The sequence below is a fragment of the Euwallacea fornicatus genome, chromosome 20 (assembly GCF_040115645.1).
Source record: "Euwallacea fornicatus isolate EFF26 chromosome 20, ASM4011564v1, whole genome shotgun sequence".
Classification (NCBI taxonomy): Eukaryota; Metazoa; Arthropoda; class Insecta; order Coleoptera; family Curculionidae; genus Euwallacea; species Euwallacea fornicatus.
This window is the reverse complement of record NC_089560.1, coordinates 2,838,075-2,856,400: the sequence shown is the minus strand read 5'-3', so window position 1 is coordinate 2,856,400 and position 18,326 is coordinate 2,838,075. Positions and strand designations below refer to the sequence as shown.

Here is an 18,326-nt window from a genome sequence, read left to right as displayed (position 1 = left end):
GAGCACAATTTCATACTTTTAGTTTAATCTGGGACAACTCTCAGTAGGTCTCAAATAGCTTAACTTACTAAATATACTTATCCTGACTATGATTTATGCCTGTAAAACAAACATCTTGCTCTATACATAATATGCATAAGTAAAACATTCAAAAAGTAGGTACTCGAAACCCTCTTATCTTACGACATCTTAAATAGAAAATGGTGACACCTACATTTCCATAGCCATGCTGCCTTAGATAATGGCAAGAAAAGGCGCTGCGCATGAGCAGGACGCATGCGCATGCAAGTTACTTTATTATCATATACTGGCCGTGCATTCTTTAGAGTAAGCGTTTATTCAATTCAAAGCTTTGCTGATTTATTGTCTAGCAACCATGCTCTTTTATGCATAACCAATTCGTATACCTGCTGCATACGATTTTATTTTGACCAGAGAGACCTGACGTACTTTCACACTTGATGATTAAGCTACATTAGAAGTCAGTGAATGTTAGAAAATAACCTACTTGGAAGCATGGTTGTTAGTATAACGTATGATGTAAGCAAAGCTTTGTTAGGTCTGGGTATACAAAGCAAAAAAGGCAAAATGCTCGCGAAATGACGTATTAATAATGCTGAGGCGATTTTTTTAGGCTTAATTTACATAAAATAGGGCTAGGCTTACCAATGGACTGGCCAGTATAATGCCTATCCTGCTCAGCACAGCCGGCAAACGCTGTAAAAGGACAAGGACGTTCTAATCAGATGCCACACTAGCACTGAATTCAGCGTTTAGACAATTTTATTTAAATAGACCTACTGTGCTTTTACTATGCTATCATTTAAATCAATCGAACACATATACAGTGCGTCAATTTCAATACTTTGGATTTTTTATCCGAAGATTGAAATTTTTTTTAGAACATTCAAAAACGGGTTTCGGCAGAATGGAGGGGGTTCTCGGTTTAATAGTGATAGCAAGTTCCTATGCATATCCTTAAGAAGGGTAGACACCCCAAGAATTGAATATTGGTATTGATAAATATTGTTCTAATACAAGTGTTGTGTTGAAAACAATTGGCAAAAATGGAATATCGATAACGACCTGCAACTAGATGAAATTTTTATACATCTTCAATTGGATAGTGCTCCCCGCATTACGCCCTACAAACAAGATCTGACTAGATCAATATTAATCAGGAAGATGGATTGGTCGCGGAGGAGGAATAGAGTAGCCATCGCGATCGCCGTATTTAGTGCCGCTCGATTTTTTTGGGGACTACATCAAATCAGTCATTCACAAAACCAAGCCAGTCAATTTGCAAGGTTTAACGCATCGAATTGTCGAAGTTTTTAATTCATTACCCCTGAAACATTTGAAAAGTCAGAGAAGAAGTTGAGCTCCGACTAATTTCTTCTTAAAAAAAAATGTTGAAAATTTTTCGTGAAGTTTTTTAAACATTCTATTACTGTATTATAAATGCTGTCCCTTTTCAAAAATTGAATTTTTTAATTGAAACTAGTTTTTTCTATGCATTTTACAAAGACGTTTCAAATGAGGCATCACATGATAAGTGTTGAAATATAAAATTTAGAATTAGTGTAGTTACCTTCCTTAGGGTTACAAGTAGAAACTTACAACCACTTTAACATTTGTTCCCCCTCCATTCTGTCAACACGGTTTTAGAATATTCTAAAAAATGCTCAATCTCAAGACTTATAGGTAATCCAAAGTTTTAAACTTTACACACTATATGAACAACCTACATTAGACAGTTCCTACCATCGATAATTCTATTGAAAAGGCTTTTTATAAGTAATCTCCTAGCCAAATTAATTTTCTAGTAGTAGCTACCATCAGTAGCATGAAATATTCTTTTAATGTATTAACTCCGTGGATGTAACATTGACTAAATGCTGTAGTCATGCTTGATCATGCAGCAGAGAGAATAGAAAAGAGAAGATATTTGCAGAACTGGCCATTCAACATGTAATGTTGAGATGTAATGCTTCTTCAATGAAATCTGCACTTTGAACATGCTACAGCTATATCTTTGGAAGACCCTAAAGTGGGCAATTTTAACCTTGTGTACGAAAGTAAAAAACCTAATATATTCTAGCGTACCCACCTGAGTAAAAGGGTTTTCCCCAGGCCTATAGACTACATTGTGTAGGGGCCTTTTGCGCCCTACGTAGTTGACACACACAAACTCCAACAGGGATGCATATATAAAACACATGCAAACCCCGTCCCATACATTCATCGCGGTTAAGTTGGACACTACTGGAAGAGTCGATCGGAAACCGTTGGATGTTGTGAAAAAGTTGAGCATTGTTGTTACACCTGGAAGGAATAAATCAAAATCAATTTAATAAGATGCCATACTTATGTTGGTGCTACATTCGTAGCACAGCTTGAGAGCCCAATTCATGTCCTTGAAGTTGGATTTGGCGTTGGGCTGCGAGACAAGTTCGATTATTCGCCCGCGAAGCCTAGAAGTCCTCAGAATTATTACACGGAGATGATATGAGTTCTATGTTTTTCTGTTCGCCGACAAATTCCTGCACTCATTTCTCTCTTGTGGCAATGCCCTTCTCTCTTCACTCGGGTCTCTTCATCGATCTTAAGATTTTGACTCTTCTCGGATACCTCACCGACATACATTCGCCATAATAACTTAAGATTTCTTCAAAAATCAAAACATAATTCCGTGCCGTCAACGATTCATTTTATTGAACTAGAACGTCACGAGACACTTTTGTCATGAGCGTCAACGCTAAAAGGGCAAAATTGATTTATCTTCAACGGCAGCCCAAGGGGGCTCATCGGCAACTTGCAGTCCGATGGGAATACAAATGGGGCAAGTAAGTTTATTAGTATTTACTTATTAGTACCAAATCTATATTGAACGTTGAGTATATAAATCTGACTTTAAGTTGTTCTTTCGAACTAATATTGATATGAGGATAATCCCAGAAGTATCCGACCTGACATAGACAGTGGTGACTATATAAATAAGAACGCTCTTTAAAATGGTAAAACTTTTTTAAAACAAAAACAATAGACATATTTGTGTGATCAGGTACTTTATAATAAATTATATCTATTTTTAATCAATATATTATATATTTTTTTATATTAATGCTATACACCGAATTAATAAATAAACAAAATTCCTTTGGATAGATAAGTAACATCGTTTTCAAAGAAATAATTTTTCGATCAATTTGTGCTGCTGTAGCGTGTAAAGTACCTTAATAGAACATAAATCATTATTGGAAACGTTAAAAATGTGAATAAAAATAAATATTATTTAATATCGAACTAATGCGATAGAGAAATATTTTTATTTTTCCGATTTTAAATAAGGTTGGTACATTTTAAAGATTGTTCTTATTTATGTGGCCACCACTGCAGATAGTAATTTTTTTCTTAAAAATTTGTCTACATTAGAAAGACTTAAACCTAAAACGCACATGTGTAAAAGTTGATTTCTGAAGCCGTTTTAGTGAACGCTTTTAGAGGTTTTGCGAACATGAAACAAATTGGTCATCGATTCGACACTTTAATTTGAGAGGTCATGGCCCATACAACATCGAAGCGGAGTTAGATTTTACTGTGGGAGAATCTGGTCCTTCCTTAACAACTATGAAATATTGGAACAGAGTTTAAACGCGGTCGTACGAGCTGCCCAGACGACCTCCGCAGTGGTCGACCCCCTGACACTTCAGATTTGACCACTTCAGAAATTGTGATGAAAATCGGCAAAATTGTTCCGGAAAATAAGCATTTTAAAAAGTACTTTACATCGCATTTTGACTGAGCAGTTGGACGTGGGAAAGCTGTGCGAAAGATGGGTGATGCGATTACTCACAATTGAAAAAAAAACAGTTCCGTGAAAATATTTCAAGGGAGTATTTGGCAGCAATTAATATCTAGTTTTTGCGTTGATTTATAACCATGGATTAAACATGACTCTATCATTGCATACCTAAGACAGGAGAGTAATCAAAACGATAAACTTAAAGGGAAGAAGAAGGCGGAAACCGTTTTATCTGGAGGAAATGTAACGGCGTCAGTTTTTCGAGATTCACATGGAATAATCTTTGTTGACTATTCCCCCTAAAGAAAAAACCATAAATCGAAAATATTATGTGAATTTATTGCAACATTTGAGCGAAAAAATTAGAAGAAAGCGACCTCTTTAGGCGAAAAAGAAAGTCTTGTTTGATCAAAGCAACGCACCAATCTGTATTTTCGTCATAATGATGGCCCACATCAATCTACTTGGTTTCTAATTTGTTTCCTCGTCCATCGTATTCGTCAGATTTAGCCCCCTTAGATTATTTTCTATTTCTAAATTTGAAAAAATAGTTCGATGGAAGGAGATTTGCCAATAATAAAGAGGTGGAATTCGAGGTTGATGCCTATTTTGAAACATTTCAAGTTTCTTACTATGAACAGTGTATAGAATATCACCGGGAAAAGTGTGTTGATCTAAAGGGAAACTATGTTGAGAAATAATATAACATTTTCCAAAATTTTTCTTCTTTAAGCGCTAGGTCGGGTATTTATGGGACTATTCTCATAAGACGATCTGATCTTATTTAATATGAAAAAAATACCTAATTTTCCAATTACTGAAACTGGCTCTTTAATTGGACATTTGGGAACCGGTCTTAAAGCTGCAACTTGTGTTATCATAGGAGAACAAAATTCAGATTGAATCTGAGTTCTGTTTCTTGTTTAACCCCAACAAGGAACATTTTAAACATGAATTCAGTAAGTTCAGATTTTGAAAACCGCATTTTGATTTTATCTTATTTTACATTAGTGTTGGGAGTATGATAGTTCGATAGAACGTACTAATTATGCATATTTAGAGGTTATCCCGTGTTTCCCTAACGGCTTAATTTGGAACGAGATATTTAGAACTCTGTTAGCGTGGGTTACGTCGGGTTTCTTTAGTTCCATAGTTTAAAAGGAGGTAAAGTTTCAAATGCAGATTACTTTAAATTTTCAAAACCGTCCCAATTGAAATGAAACCAAGTTGCCCCCAGATTTGAAATTTAAGTTGTTTCGCGCTGGTCTGTAAAAAATGTTATTATGTATAGGAAAAAAATTATTCCGATATTAACCGTGACCAGTGAAGCCGCCCTTTACGAATATGGTGGCGCCGAATTTGAGCCTTCTTCAGAACAATGCGATTTTAATGGTGCAAATTTCCTTGGAATACATGGATGCGTAAATTTATACTTCAAACATCGAGAGGAAGTCTAATTTTTTTTAATTTCCATTTTTATACGAAACGGGACGCTGGCAAAGCTAACCGTACGAGTCTGAATTAATTTGAAAATTGAAACAGCAGGAACTGCTCAAACAAACTCAAAAAAGGAGACAAAGTCGTTTCGTTATAGAGCGCTTTTGCCCCATTTGCAATCTGGTTACGTGTTTACCCTCTGCTAAAGTTCACCTCCAGGCGCTGACAAACATGGCAATTTTCCATTCATTCCAAGTCCGGGTTTCCATTTAACACGTAAAAAATACCATTCCGAGTAATAGTTGCACTGCCGCTCACTAACAGGAAATTTAGTTATAAAAACGGGAATTACTTACCGATCATGACTCGGGCTGGCACAGCGTTCCACTCCAACCAAAAAGTAATAAACGAAGACGTCACCAATATTATACCCGGTATAAATACCGTGGTGAAGTAAAACGCTCGATCCCTCGTGAATATTAAATGTACTCGAAGGCAGCTATAGTTCCCTGAAAAAAAAAAATGTCGATATGATATAAAATATGTATACATATCCGAACCTACGAAATGGATTAAGTGTGGATTAGCCCAATGTTTCGAAACCATGTGGGGAATATATGGTTAATCCTAGACATTTCTGAGCCCATAAGATTTTATTAGTGTTGACAGTATCTGACCTATTTTGAGAACATTAGCGCTCTACAGCAGAAAAAGTTGGAAAGTTATGAGGCGGATCTAAAGTCGCAGATTTTGGCGCTAAATGGGCCATGTTAGACCCTGCAACTCCCGCTACAATTCATCACTGTCACTTGTGCTTTTTGCATTCAGTACAGCTTTTCAGAGGGTACAAGGATCAGTTAATCCTTGACAAATTATCTTGTGAGATCGGCCATAAAAGCCATCGTGGAACGAACGTTGTATAAATAATAAATGGCACGTTTTTACCTTTTTTTCTCCGTAAAAGCCCAGATAAATTCTCGATTTTTCTTTTAATTTGCGAGAGATTTATAATCAGCGAAAATCCTTGAAATATTTGCACAAGAAAAACTCACCTCTCCAACTAGACTGTATGGGACATATTAGGGTCTGATTGTTGATTAGATAAGCGTTGAGGGTCGTTAGGCTTGGAGACTTCCGAAGCACGTCTTCGTCGTTTTTCCACACGTAGTTTATCGATGTAATTTCATATGATACTGCAAAAGAACACATAAAACGATTTTTATTAAACTCTAGCCAAACAATGATTCGGTAATAATACAGCTGCTGGGAATATTTGGTAAATTATTATGATTGCCTAGAGCTGCCTGGAGATGTTGATTCTGTGTTTCGAGACTAATTAGTTCCGAGCATGAACCATCTTGCATAATTGGAGAAACTTCGAAGAAGAAAAGGGAATTGTTAAAGCTGGAAATCCAAAGGCGGTTAAATCCACCATTTACTTGACAAGGGGAAAACCGAGATAATTAGAATGTGAATTTCGAAGAGGAAATAATTCGTGGTGGTGATATGTGGGTGAAATCCATCTCATCTTCAAGGAAGTTTTATATTCCACGGTTGGTGTGGGATTAGTGGGACCATCATGATGACACCAACGATAGGAGGAAGCGAAAAGAGTGAATACTTGTTTCGAATATCTAAATCCTCAAGCCCTTTTCTTAGCTGATATCAAATAAATACAATTAAATTGAACATAGACGACGAACCGACAGAAAATGTATTTTTTACTGTATAAAACATTTCACATAAAGGACGTCAGAAGGGTATGGGGAAATATTTTAAGTATTATTACATATGATTTACCCGTTACGTGCGTATCAAATAACACTCAGTTTCACACACTGACTCACTTTGTTGTAATATTAACACATCGACCCTGTTCAGCAGAGTCAATCGTTGGACTTTCTGCTAATTTCCCACACATTTAAACGCGATGTGACGTCCCTACCACATGTAAGAAATGCATACTACATTGAATGTGCGGTAAAATTTAACAATACTTAAACGAATTTCAACTGATTAATATATCAAAGAATGTCTCAAATTCACTGAGAATCAGATAATAATTCTGGAATTTTACAGTTTAAATTGGTACTAAAAATTATTGTTTTTTTTTTTTCAAGTAAGTGTCTACAGTTTTCTTATAAAATTGTCGTATTTTTCTACTTTTTTCAACCCTCTAAAAAAGTGAAGTACCCTGTGAAAACTAATACCAAGATCAGGAATTTGTATGTGAAAGGGAGAAGCCGAGTATTAACTACCAACATGTAGAAGTATGTAAATACACAGGGTATCCCAGAAACATTGATACAAATTGTGGTATAGGATGAAGCGACGTTGAAAAATAATGCTTTTAAGTTGAACATGTCTTGAAAATGAAACAAAAATTTTAAGTTATCGATAAATCTTACATTTTGCAAGTTTTTAAAATGAAATTTTTGCGCAAGGGGTTTTTGGGTACGATAAATCTATCTAAAACATCTATTTTTAACTAACGTATGGATGGCGCTACATATGTCATACTCGTATTTGGATAAACTAACATAACTTTTTAAGTAGAACCTGATAGCGTAATTTTTGCACAAATTTGGGAAAATTAGATCCTTTTACAAAGAAAAGGTATACTTAAGAAAAGTGCGTATCTCTAATGGTTCTTGAAATATTTGTAAGTATTCTTTTCGGCGCATACGCCATCAGTGCCCTGACAGCAAATTATGCTATAGAAAAAATGTAATTTTGTGATATGTTCTGAAAGTATTATTTGTTAATTTATTCTCTAATTTTTTTTATCATTTTTTTTATTTAATTCACTTAAGTTAAGCGAAAACTTGCCTATCTTAACTTGAATACTTAAATAGTAAAAAGAATAGTTCAATCACACTAAACTAAATTTTCAAAATATTGGTCATCCACATCAATACATTTTCTAAGTCTTAAGTCAAAATTTTGTTTGGCTCTGAAAGCAGTTCCGTCTTTTTCCATGGACGGTCAACGTTTTGAAAATTTATTTTAGTTTGATCGTATATATTATTCTTTTTATTATTAAAAATTCAAGTTCAGTTAAATAAGTTTCCGTTTGATTTAAATTATTTTAATGACCTCTGTAAGTCTACTCATGATAAATGGGGAGCTCATGATGATCTTTCCAGTCAGTTACTCTTTTCAAAGTCATTATGATAGCCTATGACGAAGCAGAGACGCCCATCGAGGGTCAAGAGTAAACAAACAAACATTTTCCTGGCTCCACCTTTGGTCCTTAGACTTACCTCATACCCACAGGCAGACCCAAATTTGAGAGCTTTCCTTTAAACTTTCGAAACAACACACCTTCCTATTCGCAATTAGAACTCTTAATAAAAAACGACTAAAGTAATGTAGCTTTAGCAATTCAGGATAAGTAACATGAGGTAATTAGAGATGGTAATAGATTTTTTTAAAATTTAAAATGTTTACTTACTACTCTCCATTGAAAATGTACATTTAGGATCGTCGAAGGGAAATATGTTGAGGCTCCCCTGACATGAGAGTATCAAGTGCCTCCTGAAAGCAAAATTTGATTAAGTAACTGTTTCATTATTGTAGAGCACGGCCGTCAATTAATATACTGCGTGAAATAAATAAGAAGACAATACTTAAAATGGTTTTATTTAAATAATTTTTGGTATACATGTTTGTATATAGATAGAAACACAAAAAACTATTCAATTTTCAGTCATATTTACCAATGTATTTACGAGTTAAAGGAAATTTTAGTTTTTTTTTCTTCTATAAAAATTGCAATAAAATGATAACAATATGACTGCAAAATATCCTTTATTGGTGTATAATGTGCATAGAAAGTGCTTTTAGATTAATGAAATATGCTCAGACACAGAATACAGCAAAATCTTAATCAATTGAACAAGTTGGAGAGAGGTCAAACAGTGGGTTCGCGAAAGGCTACTCGGTCATTTAGGGTAGTCGCCACCAGATTGAACCGTAGTGCAAACACCATAGTGAGATGGTGTCGGACATGGTTCTAAGAAGAGCAAACCGACAGAAGCACTGGTATTAGACGATCCCGAAGAACTGTGGAACGTCAACATCGCCGCTTTTGAATTATGGTTCTAAGAAATAAATTCGTCTTGTCGAGAACGCTGGCGGATCAGTGGTTTGCTTAATATGGAAGGCCCATTTATCGCCGAAAAAGAAGTTTTGGACTCATTTCTTACGCCATGTTGTGTTACCCCTGACCTTAAATCATCGTCAGAGTCTACTACAGGGGTGAACAGAACGAATATATTGGAATCTGGAATGGGATAATATCGTGTTTAATGACGATCTAGATTCTGTTTGGATATGCATGATGGTCGGTAAAAAGTAAGAAGAAGACAGAGTGAAAGATGGGATCCTCAATTTGTACCATAGAAGCATGTCGATCGGACTGTTGGGATTATGGTTTGGATTGCTATTGCATATGGTAGCAGATCACCTTTACTTTTCATTAGAGGAAGTATGACAGCCCAACGATACATCGTAGATGTCCCGGAACATCATCTCGTTCCTCATTTGGAAACTCTTGTCAATCCAGTTCTCCAGCAAGACGATGCTCGACCACATATGGCTAAAGTGACTATAGAATTCTTTCAACAAAATGAAGTCAATTTGCTACCTTGGCCACTTCGACCTCCAGATCTCTCATCGATTGAACATATATGGAATATTGTAGGTAAAAGGTTGCATAGTTTACTGCATCCCCCCCAAACCCTGACGACGCTATGTCATACTGTCCAGTTAGCCTGTAATGAGATCCTTCAAGAGGATATCAATAACCTCATTAGATCCATGTCTAAACGTGTACATGGACATGATTATAAGACACCACGGAGCACTGACAAATTACTAATTTTTTGTTTAGTTTTAAAAAATTAAACTTGTTCAATTTTTTAATAAAGTATTTGTTTCAGCGTAAGAAACATGCATACCAAAAATTATTGAAATAAAACCATTTTTACAGGGTGCTCCCTTTTCTATTTCACGCAGTATAATTTAAGTTAAAATTAGTCCATAACCCCCAGAAGGCAAAACCGTGTTTTCGAGTAAATTAATAGTTTACCAGGCCGATAATAATGGAAATAGTAATTACGTTTAGGAGACTCTCTGTTAAAATTTACGTTTCTACGGATTTCCGCTTACAGCAGGTACTTTCAATTGCATTTTAGTCATTTATAATTAACAAAACATTTACCTCATCAAATAGTTGACGCTCCCATTCCTGTAAATCCGTAAACTGAAGTGAACCGGGATCAAAGGATCCTTGAAATCGCCATGCATAATGAAGTAGGTGTCTGGTAGCCAGATATCGTCATGGTGGTGGATGGCGTTTAAGTAGTTGTACTCACTTTGATTCGAATATCGGAGTCTTGGGTCATACCACTGCTGTTGCAGGAGGAACTCTACTTCGTATTTCTGAAATGCGAAAATAGGTATTAGCACGTTGTAATAAAATAAGTAGTAGTCGTGCCAGGGCAAGGGCAGTTGGTCAGTGTCCGCACTCAATTACACATGTACTTGTTTATCCACTTTTTCATCGTCTTAATATTGAGCATCGCACTCTTGTTGTGAGCTTTACAGATTCTGTAAAAATCCCCTTAACAGCTTTTTTCATCTCTAATTCGTGTCTGCATCTTCTCCGAGTCTAAATTGTCTCATTGGTGTCGGGAATATAGAGGAGCAATGTATGTTTTCTCTGCAACTGGAGAATATCGGGATATTTTGTCATCTTTTAGTGATATAATTTAATGATTGAGGGGAATGAAAAGGTTATTACCGATTTGCGCCTTTTAATAGCGTGTTATGTGCGGTCTTGATATAAAGAGAGGCTGCAGTTAATAAACCCTCGGAGGCATTGGCACTCTGTAGCACACTTATCAGAATATTCTCCATATTTTGTCAATTTAACTGATTATTTACAAACTTCGTGACCTACGTGTGAATAGAAGTTCAGCCTCTGTCAGAAAATCATATTAGGGTAAATGGGCTGGTGGAGCATTTCCGAGTTTTCTTCACATCATATGGGCACTGAACGAGAAAGAAAGTGCATTTTGGAATAAGCTTTCGCATACAACTCATCACATTAATACAAATGCGAAAACGAAATCTAAGATAAATTCTAACATTTTTTGTTATCATTCTCTTTTTATTTTAGAATTTGTTTCGATATTTTTTTTCCATAACAAAACCTTTCTGAATAAATTGTTTTTTTTTTTTTATTTTGAACTGATTCCTTTCAAGTATTACTTGTAATTACTAAGCAATTTCATGTAAGTTTGGTGGTGTGTATATTTCAAGTGTGCCAATTAGCAAAGTAAATTTCCGTATCTCAGAAACTAATTTAGCACAAAGAAATTGCTGTAAATTATTTTAAACTTCGTAAGTTGGTCGCTAGGAGGTAGAACACTGGCGTTAAACAAGAAACACATTGTTCCTTGCAAGTTGAATAATTAAGGTAGACAGAAAAGACCTTTCAATAGCAACAGTTATTGTAAATGTTCAGCTTTTATCCTGCTACATATATGTACGTAATAAATTCCGGTTAGATAAATGATAACTATATATCTATGCATCTAGCCATGTGAAAATTTATTTCACCCCATTTAAGTTGCTTGAGAAAATATAAAGGACGATCTTTGAAGTCTATACTATTGAACAGAAAATGCTCTTTAAATTTATATTGAGCGGAATTTTCTTCGATAAGGAGGTCTGGAAATACTCCGCATTTTACAAGTCCGTGTTTATACGCACCCCCTTTTACTTTACAATTTTTCCTTAATTACATATATTTTCCCTTAATTATGCAAACTGCAGGGAGACGCGTGTTGTGCATTTTTGCTTTAGTGTTACCCTACAGGCAAACTTATTAACTCGAAAATAATTTTTTGTACTCTTTTCCTGGATCAAATTTGCTCACATTTTTTCCCAAAAGACGTATGACATTATGGTTTCTAGTCTCTGACTTAATCCGAACTCATTTTCGAATTTAGGAAAGTTTTGGGTGTTTCCACAAGATGGCTGCTTGTGGTTCCTCAATTTTTTGCTTTTGAATCGTATACACATTATATCTTCGAAAATGCTCAACCTGCTGTGAGTAAGTACCCAGTTACTTTGTACGGACACTTGCCTGACGAAATCACAAAATAGAATCACCAAGTTGCTCAACATCTTCTTGAATACTCCATTCTTTCCTCGAAATCTCCAGTATCTTTTTTATAATTAAAACTAAGTTTGACGCGTCAGAGGCATCTTTTCTTCGCTAGATCCATAAGGATTTTATTGAATAATTCAAAGTTTAACGTATCCAACATGAACGAAGAATATAAAATTTTCTTCTCGAACGATGTTTGCGTAGCAAATGCAGCTTGTAGTTTCTTTAATAAAATTCAATTACTGATTGTTACAGTTTGACGGAGTCGGAAGCTCTACGTTAATCTAAATAAAGCACTTTTTTCATGTTCACTTAGTTATACCGTTCTTACATTTCTTACATGCCCACTGGGACGTCATCTGTAATTCTTGTCATCGTATTTCCTCTAATCACATTTTCAGGCACCTTTTAGAGTACTGCACTCGAAGGGTATGAACAGAGTCCAAAGTTCTGCATTGATATAATTAAATCTCTCTCTTCACTTGTTCAATTAAGGCTACAGTTCACACGTTTTAGTGTTGAAATCATATTTCCTCTAATCATATTTTCACCTATTAGTATATTATACACCAAGATTGCGAGGTGCATTTTTATGACCCGAGCGCCAGGTTTAAGAAATGATGCGAAGGATCTTAGACGCCAAATTCATAAGTATTTCATAAACTCAATGCATACGTGATTTTTACCCAGTATGATATTTGATGAAATCATACTAAACTTATGTAAATACAAAACATATTAAATTAGAAACGTAAAAACACAACGTGTTTTGAATTACAACGTCAATAACAATATTTCATTGATAATCATTTCCACGGGAATGATAGTTATTAGCTTGCTAGGTAAATAATGAGCCATATACTAGTCATTGTTAACCTATTTTAGAACCAAAGCGAGACAATGTGTACCTTGCGGTAATTTAACGTACCTAATAATGGAGAGTCTGTGGACCTATCAGCGGAACAATTTGTTAGTCACTCTACTTTCGGCTCTACACATTAGCACCGGCTCTATGTCTCAAAGAAGAGGTCTCGAAAAACAACGAATCTTATAAATGCATTTTCAGGGAAAGATACCAAAATCCATTACTTTGTAGCTTTGCTAACGCCTAAATTAGCAGGAAGTATTTGAGTTACGTGGGGCTGGAAAGTATCTCGTGCAGACAACAAGAAGAAAAGAGAAATAATGTTCTGGAGTTTAACGTTCTTGTCTTGGATATATATAAAGGCCAAATTATTAATGTGCCGTCAATGTTAAAATAGAGCCGGGGCATGGGGCAGGGTCTCGGTTTCTAGCGAAAATCTTGATGTAAATGTTGATAGGGAGGAATTAATAATTTTCAGCGAGATTTACTTAAATGGTCTAAAAATATTTCTTTAAGTTGTCTTATGAACTTGGAAATGGGTGGAACTCATTTATAACGTCCGGAAATGGGTGGAACAAATTTTCGCAGCCCATTTTCTAATGTTTGAGTGATACTTACTAAACTTGATTCGTCCGGAGAGGCTAAACTAAGGAGAAGAACGCTAACATTGACAGTGAGGGAACCTGAAACAGAAAAATATTAATTTTTATTCCATTTAAAGGGCATAGATTTCATCATTCGGGACGTTAACAGAGAAGGACTAAACACTAAACCTCAAAGAAAAAATTGTAGGTACTTCGTGTCCGATTTAGTGTAAAATTTAGCTTTAGGAATAGAACAGTGAATATATCTTTAGGTGTTCTATTAAATAAACACGTAATAATTCTTCTCGGTTTTAAGGTGCAAATTTATTTTCAGTCGTCATACAAGTCCTAGCTATAAACTTCCGCAAGTGGGAAATGTGTACAATTATTAACCAGCAGGCTGCGTTGACAAGATAAGGGTTCCCATCATTAATAATGTTCTATGATAATACTGCAATGAATGGAAATGGTGTGAAAATGAGAAAATGGAATACTATGTAGGAAATTAACTTAGTCGCCTAAGCTGTAATACTGCTCTATTTTGATTAAGGCAACATTAAGACTGTAACGTAATACCAATTTAGCTAGCTCTATCTTTTAATAAGGCAGCACCTACAAGGGCACACAGACACTCATTGGTGCAGAGAACTATGCAAAACAAGATGTTATTCACAACCACACCATGGGTTTGGGTTAAGTTTCGGAAGTTCATGTTTCATTGTAAATTTGATACTGAAATTTAACTCAAACATAACCAAGCTAAAAATCAAGGTGCATTGGGCCCTAAGAAAGGCGAAAGGTCACTATGCTAAGAAAATAAATGAAAAATTAACGGACCCCGCTGCTTTCCGCTCTGTGGGATGTTTCGGTCATCGAAATTTGCATCCTCGGGCGATCGCAGGCCACAGCAGAAGTCCGCATCTGCAACAGCAAGGTTTCACTATCGATAGTTCCACTATCGATTAGTATGAATTCAGCTTATTATATCTATACAGCAAGGCACGATTTATACTGACCAGTATAAATATAAGTAGAGGAATAAGCTCGATTGGAACATAAATTTTGACTACTTAAGCGTTTTCACAAGTGAGAAGACTTAAGTTGTACAGAGCCTGGTGTGAGATTCTCGTAACCTAGTTTAACTAGATAGGTAATAAATTTAAAAGCTATAAGCAAATAATATGGAACTACTTAGGTACTACAGTACGTACGAGAATGTTGCTTCGAAATAACAAAAGTTTTCTCAGTAAAAAACGTGTTCGTTCAAACGATAGTTCAATGGGGAATGCACAGAAGTTGGACCCTAATGGAAGGAAAGTGTTGAACACAACGCTTTTTGTCGTCCAAACGAAAGTACTAATAATAGACTTTGAGCAACCCTTCGATATAAAGATTTTAAAAATGCTAGTAATTTTTGAGCCATTAGGTATCTATACAAGATGGCCCATTGTCGCTCTATATACGATAAAAGTGATGTAATATCTAATATGCAGGGTGTCCTATTTAAAGCTGTGATTGAGGGTTACTCAAAAACGTTGTATGAAAAAAGTTTTAAATTAAAGTTGTCCGGTAAAGAGGGAGACATGTCATGAAGATAATGAGTTTTAGTCAAAACGTCATTTTAAGGTCATTTCAAAGGCAACTTCTTTTCAAATAGAAACTCTGTATTTTTTTATAGATTCTTGTAGATCTTCAAAACTTAAATATCTTTAATTTGAACAATTTTTTTATTAGACGTTTTGTTGCAAAGTTATCCGTGATTTTTGTCCAATTTTTGAGATAGTCGAAATTATTGCATTTTTTTAGAAAAGTTTTGCAATGTATATTCTGTTTAAAGCTCATAACAATCCTTTTTTTTAATAAAAAAAAAATTATGAATTTTTTTTTTAACTTAGCAAATTAATTTAAAATTTTGATTTAAGAAACTTATGGAAGCAAATGTTCAAAATAATTTCCTTCCTGCTCCAAACATGTCTGAACTCTTATTTTTTTCATAGGTTTTTTTTTAATTAAATAGGATTGATATGAGTTTTAAACAGAGTATGCAATAATTTCGAGTATCTCAAAAATTGGACAAAAATCAAGGATGACTCTGCAGCAAAATATCAAATAAAAAATTATTAAAATAAAAGATATTGATTTTTTTAAGATCTACAAAGATCTGTAAAAAAATACGGGGTTGCCACTTAGAAAAAAAAGTTGCCCTAGAAACTACCTTAAAATTATGTTTTGGCTAAAAGTCCTATATTCATGACATGTCCTTTTTACCGAACAACTTTTATTTGAATTCTTTTTGCATACAACACACCTTTTTTGAGTAATCTTCAATCACAGATTTAAATGGGATTTTCTGTATTTTAAAAGCATTAAGCATTATCTAGAGTATATCAACTAATTGTGGTGATTCAACGCCGTTGTTAAATATCATTGGCAGTTGGTATGAAGCACCTACGTATTGAAATAATAATATACAAAGTGTTCCACTAAAACTCATGTTGGAATCACTGCAATTTTTTTAACACCCTGTATAACTCACTATTTTTCAAATATAGCCCAAGCTCCTAGGCATGATCACTTTAGTTCAGGCTGATTCTAGTAACTAACCCATATTAATATCTGCAATAGTTTAGATATAATCGAATCATGCGTTGAGTGTGAGCTACTCTATATAGGGAGTTAATTAAGTATGCAAACAAACTTTAATAGTGACCTTTATGGAAATTTAGACCAAAATCTATATTAATGTGGATCCGCAATGACTCGAAATACAGGTCATTCAAATTAAAATTTGTTTTCATCTTTTAACTATGTTTTTAGACAATGACGTAGCAGTGTGACAAATTTTTGCAAACCGAGAAAGCTGGTGAAGGGAAACTAGAATATTTACTCATTTTTTTGTTTAGCGTTAGAGGGCGCCTCATGCTGTAACACACTTAAATTTAAATAGTCATAACTCTTTCGCAGCTCACTATATATAATTTTTATATAAAAAAAATTAATTTCTATAAATTTTTACCGATTAAAGATGCTTTTAATATTTCCCTTACTTTTTGCTATTCTTTAAATCTACAGATCCATATGGGTCTTTATAAAGCCATGAAACCTAAAGGCGCTTTGCTCTTTTGCAGGTACACATTTCATTCATTCTTCATACAGCCTGAATATAATTTATGATTTGCAAACTTTCGTGAAACTATTTTTATCTACGAATGGATTGAATTCCGGTCTCTGGCTATCGATATTGGTTTAGGCAAGAATAGAGGGGACTGTCTGGAATGTACTTTCTCAGCAGAATTGTGAGCGAAGGCGTTTATTAATGTGTGTAGATTTTTATTATCATGATTATTTGAGAAGAGTATTATTTTTTACATCCAATTGCTTTTCCTCAACACTTCTGATAATACTTCAGGGAATTATTTATATCGATTCACCCTATTTCGGAATTTAGGTGCTGCTTTTCTGCCTTTAAGTCTTTTCTATGCTCTACATACTCTGCAATCCATCACTCATTGCCTTAGCAAAGTCTTGTGCTAAAGATCAATTTGGATGTTTAAAACCAGGAAATTGGATTTGTGCGTTTTTCGTTCGCTTAATTTTCATCGATTGAAAAAAAGAGAAATTTTAATGGGATGAAATAGACAGTCAGTGTCACTTTTGTCGCCTAGGCAGTGAAGTCATTAAGGGTGTTTGGAAGATTTGGTACAAAACTTAAGGAGATGAAAGTAGAGCGAAAAATAGTAAAAAAAGTTCCTATAAACATTGACGACGGCGAGTCATTGCAGACATTGCATCCGACAGAGCAGCATTACTGAGCTATGGCCCTCCAAAGGGGTTGCATCATTTGGATATTTTTTAAAACAACCTTCTTTTTGATTAAGAAAATAAGTTTAAATTGTAGGCAATAATCGCACCATAAGGGTTTTTAATTATCATAAGTTTCATCAAAATCAATTATAAATGAGAATAGTTTTTTCATTACCCTTAAGAGAAAGTTTTGCGATTTTTTTTTAAATTATCGAGTAAATAATAATATTTTTTAATGAATTAGGCTTTTTTGAAGAGAAATCTCTACTTTTCTTTCCAACTCTGTGTAGTTTAGTCAGAAATAGTTATATTTTAAATAATGTATGGTTCAAAACATACATTTTTTTAACATTATCATTTAGAACGACGACACTTTCGTTGTTGCGATTGTTATTTACATATTTTTTTAATACATTTTATGATGCAAAATTACTACATAAAATTTAACATAAAAATTCATGTTCATTATTCTTTTGTTTTCTTATCCTATTTAGCAACTTTGCAAGCACGTCTATAGGTCTCTTTCAGCGTGCAGACTGCTTCCATTACAGAAAGTGACAATCACCACAATGAAACTGTCACCATGAAAGATGCCTGTAATGTGAAACTGTTAAATGCTCGAAAATTCAAATTAATAGAAAATATTTGAAA

The 18,326-nt window shown here is 34.6% G+C and overlaps 1 protein-coding gene across 15 annotated transcripts in view; it reads right to left on the bottom strand.

Moving 5' to 3' along the window:
• pHCl-1 (pH-sensitive chloride channel 1) overlaps positions 1–18,326 on the bottom strand; it is a 60,851-nt gene that overhangs the window by 6,839 nt on the left and 35,686 nt on the right. For 6 of the 15 annotated variants that reach the window (XM_066293931.1, XM_066293933.1, XM_066293935.1 and 3 more), the window contains exons 5-12: positions 14,709–14,792; positions 13,906–13,970; positions 10,467–10,687; positions 8,697–8,779; positions 6,295–6,435; positions 5,599–5,751; positions 2,111–2,325; positions 667–717 (exon numbers count right to left, since the gene is read on the bottom strand). In XM_066293931.1, the coding sequence (XP_066150028.1) occupies positions 667–717; positions 2,111–2,325; positions 5,599–5,751; positions 6,295–6,435; positions 8,697–8,779; positions 10,467–10,687; positions 13,906–13,970; positions 14,709–14,792 (1,013 nt within the window). The remainder of the gene's footprint in view (positions 1–666; positions 718–2,110; positions 2,326–5,598; positions 5,752–6,294; positions 6,436–8,696; positions 8,780–10,466; positions 10,688–13,905; positions 13,971–14,708; positions 14,793–18,326) is intronic. The other 9 variants (XM_066293938.1, XM_066293941.1, XM_066293942.1 and 6 more) reach the window with 3 other exon arrangements.